This window comes from Hyposmocoma kahamanoa, unplaced genomic scaffold (assembly GCF_003589595.1).
Source record: "Hyposmocoma kahamanoa isolate Upper Pololo Valley unplaced genomic scaffold, ASM358959v1 90394, whole genome shotgun sequence".
Lineage (NCBI taxonomy): Eukaryota > Metazoa > Arthropoda > Insecta > Lepidoptera > Cosmopterigidae > Hyposmocoma > Hyposmocoma kahamanoa.
In genome coordinates, this window is record NW_020654622.1 from 12,687 (window position 1) to 15,096 (window position 2,410).

The 2,410-nt window shown below is 38.3% G+C and overlaps 1 protein-coding gene across 1 annotated transcript; it reads right to left on the reverse strand.

The window, feature by feature from the left end:
- Positions 1-825: 825 nt before the first annotated feature.
- Positions 826-2,235, reverse strand: LOC113236247 (piggyBac transposable element-derived protein 4-like). The gene has a single exon (XM_026472253.1). The coding sequence runs from the start codon at positions 2,233-2,235 to the stop codon at positions 826-828; it is 1,410 nt and encodes a 469-aa protein (XP_026328038.1).
- Between the last annotated feature and the right edge of the window lie 175 nt (positions 2,236-2,410).

Here is a 2,410-nt window from a genome sequence, read left to right on the forward strand (position 1 = left end):
TCTACGTCATCACGTTTTATTATCGTTGGACAACTGTCGTGTCTAGCCTTTTCCCATATCACGACTATCTGTCGTGAACGATTTTTTATCGTTGAACGACTGTCGTGACTAGGTGTTCCCACTAGATCGTGACGACAATTTATCGTTTCACGACAGCCTCCTTGTCGTTTGCACGACAGAATCGTTTGATACACTGCTGTCGCTTGTATGTTCTTTTAGAAGCCGGTAGTGTGTGCTCGCTCGAAATGGATGAAGACGAAATTTTAATAATGTATTACTTTTTAAAAATGTGGAAGAGGAAGCAAACAAAGAAAAGAAAGTTTTGGGTACATCCAATGATACTAAAAAGGATTCCATTAGTTATGTCAAACGGTATAAGAAGTAGCTTTCTTTTCGGTATTGTCAAAACCTGCTACGACCAGAGATTGGCAGTGGGTTAAAACCTAACCAACCCGCCCGTGTTTTCACCAGAGTTTTACCCGAAGCGCCGAATTTTAACCCACTTCTGCCCAAAATCGTGGGCAGAAACGAAGAGTACAGAATTTGCTATAATTCCATCACTAACAACATAATATCCCTTAACCAGGTGACGAGGGTTTTTTCAAGTACAGTTTATGAAATTCAGGATTTTGTATATATATGACAGAAGCAATAAAACCAATATTTTTATTTAAATATTTATTTATTATTATTATTTAAAAATCCCTGTGGTCCCTATAAGTACCTAGTCCAATGCGGTAAAAACAATGCGGTCTCTATATGGTACCTTGCCCTGAACCAGGGTTCATATAATCAAAATTATTATTTTCTTTGGAAACTATTTTCTTACAAATTATGAGGCACATAGGGCAAATGAAATTTTGCAAAACATGGAGCAATGCACAGTGGCACTTTGCATAAATTGCACTCTATTTTAGAGCGTTTAGGATTGGTTCGAGTGCTGCAGAAACGGCACCGCCGCTTAGTTCCTGCAGTAGGCATGTGAACACCAACATTGGCCAATCGCACCTCATCATTAATTCCATACACACCTCCTTTCTTATTTTTCAATATAGTTGAACTTGCTTTGCGGGAACTAAAGTTGTTAACAAGACCTCTTGCAACACGCAATCGGAACTCACGATGACTATTGTTTCGTTTGACATGTCCCTGGCTGTAGAGAATGTAAGCATTTATAAGGGCAGCTTCTAAAAGGAACCAAAACAAACGGAACCAGTTCTTTTTTGATTTGCGACCTATAGAGTAGGAGCTCCTGAAATGGTCAAAACGGTCTACACCACCCATGTTTTTTGTATATTCTACTATGGGTAGAGGACAAAACATAGCCTTTTTTGAACCATCTTTCTGTTTGCGTTGTATAATCTGCACCTTTTTTGGATGAAATGCAGTAGTGGCAACGAACACATCCTTGGAGTCCATCCATTTGACCACTGATACAGGAGCAGCATGCTGAAACATGAATTCACCTGGTTTTAGGCTCATTGGGTCTCTTCTTCCCCTTTTAGAAGTTATTTCAGGCGGAAGACCTTTTCTATGGACTCTCACAGTCCCCACAGCATATATATTTCTGTGATGGAGCATCTCCAGAAGAGGCAGGCTAGTAAAAAAATTGTCGAATGCCACTAGTGTGTAAGGTTGGACATTTCTGCATAATTCCATGACCACTCTGTATCCAAGACCTCCAGTATTATCATCGGTTGAAGTGGCTTTACCTGTGTAAATGTCAAATGAATATAGGTATCCTGTCTCTGAATCACAGCGGGCCCAAACTTTGTACCCACGTTTTATAGGTTTGTTCGGCATGTATTGTTTCATGCTACTTCGTCCTTTATATTTGACCATGCTTTCATCTATGCTTTGCGTAGATGATTGACTACAAATGCTTGAAAAATTATTGTTAAGTATTCCTAGCAAAGGTCTGATTTTTGACAATTTGTCATAATGTGGATCACTGTGTGCCAATTCAATGTTTGGATTGCTTACATGTAAGTTTTCAATGAGCTTTTTGTAACGTTTCAGTGTCATTGTTCTGCTGATTACTGGGTTATTATAAAAATCATCAGTCGACCAGTACAGTTCAACATCAGTCAATGGATGTAAGCCCATCATTATAATCACTCCAAGTAAAGCACACATTTCATCATTGTTGGTTTCTAGCCAGTATTTTGACTGATTTTTGATAGCATATAAATTGGTGTTTTCCACCAGAATATCAATTATGTCAGATGTAAACATGTGGTTAAAATAATCTACAGGCAAATGTCTGTTGTTGTAAGCAAATATAGATTTTGCTTTTGTTTGGAAGACTGGAAATGTTTCAATTTCAATAATAGATGACCAAGATCTCTGTTTTTGAGTCAGTTCAGTAAAGCCACCATCTCCTCCAATGAGTGAAACTGTCACCTTTACT

Coding starts and splice junctions, on each gene's coding strand:
- LOC113236247 (XM_026472253.1), bottom strand. CDS start 2,235: ATGTTTACATCTGACATAATTGATATTCTGGTGGAAAACACCAATTTA.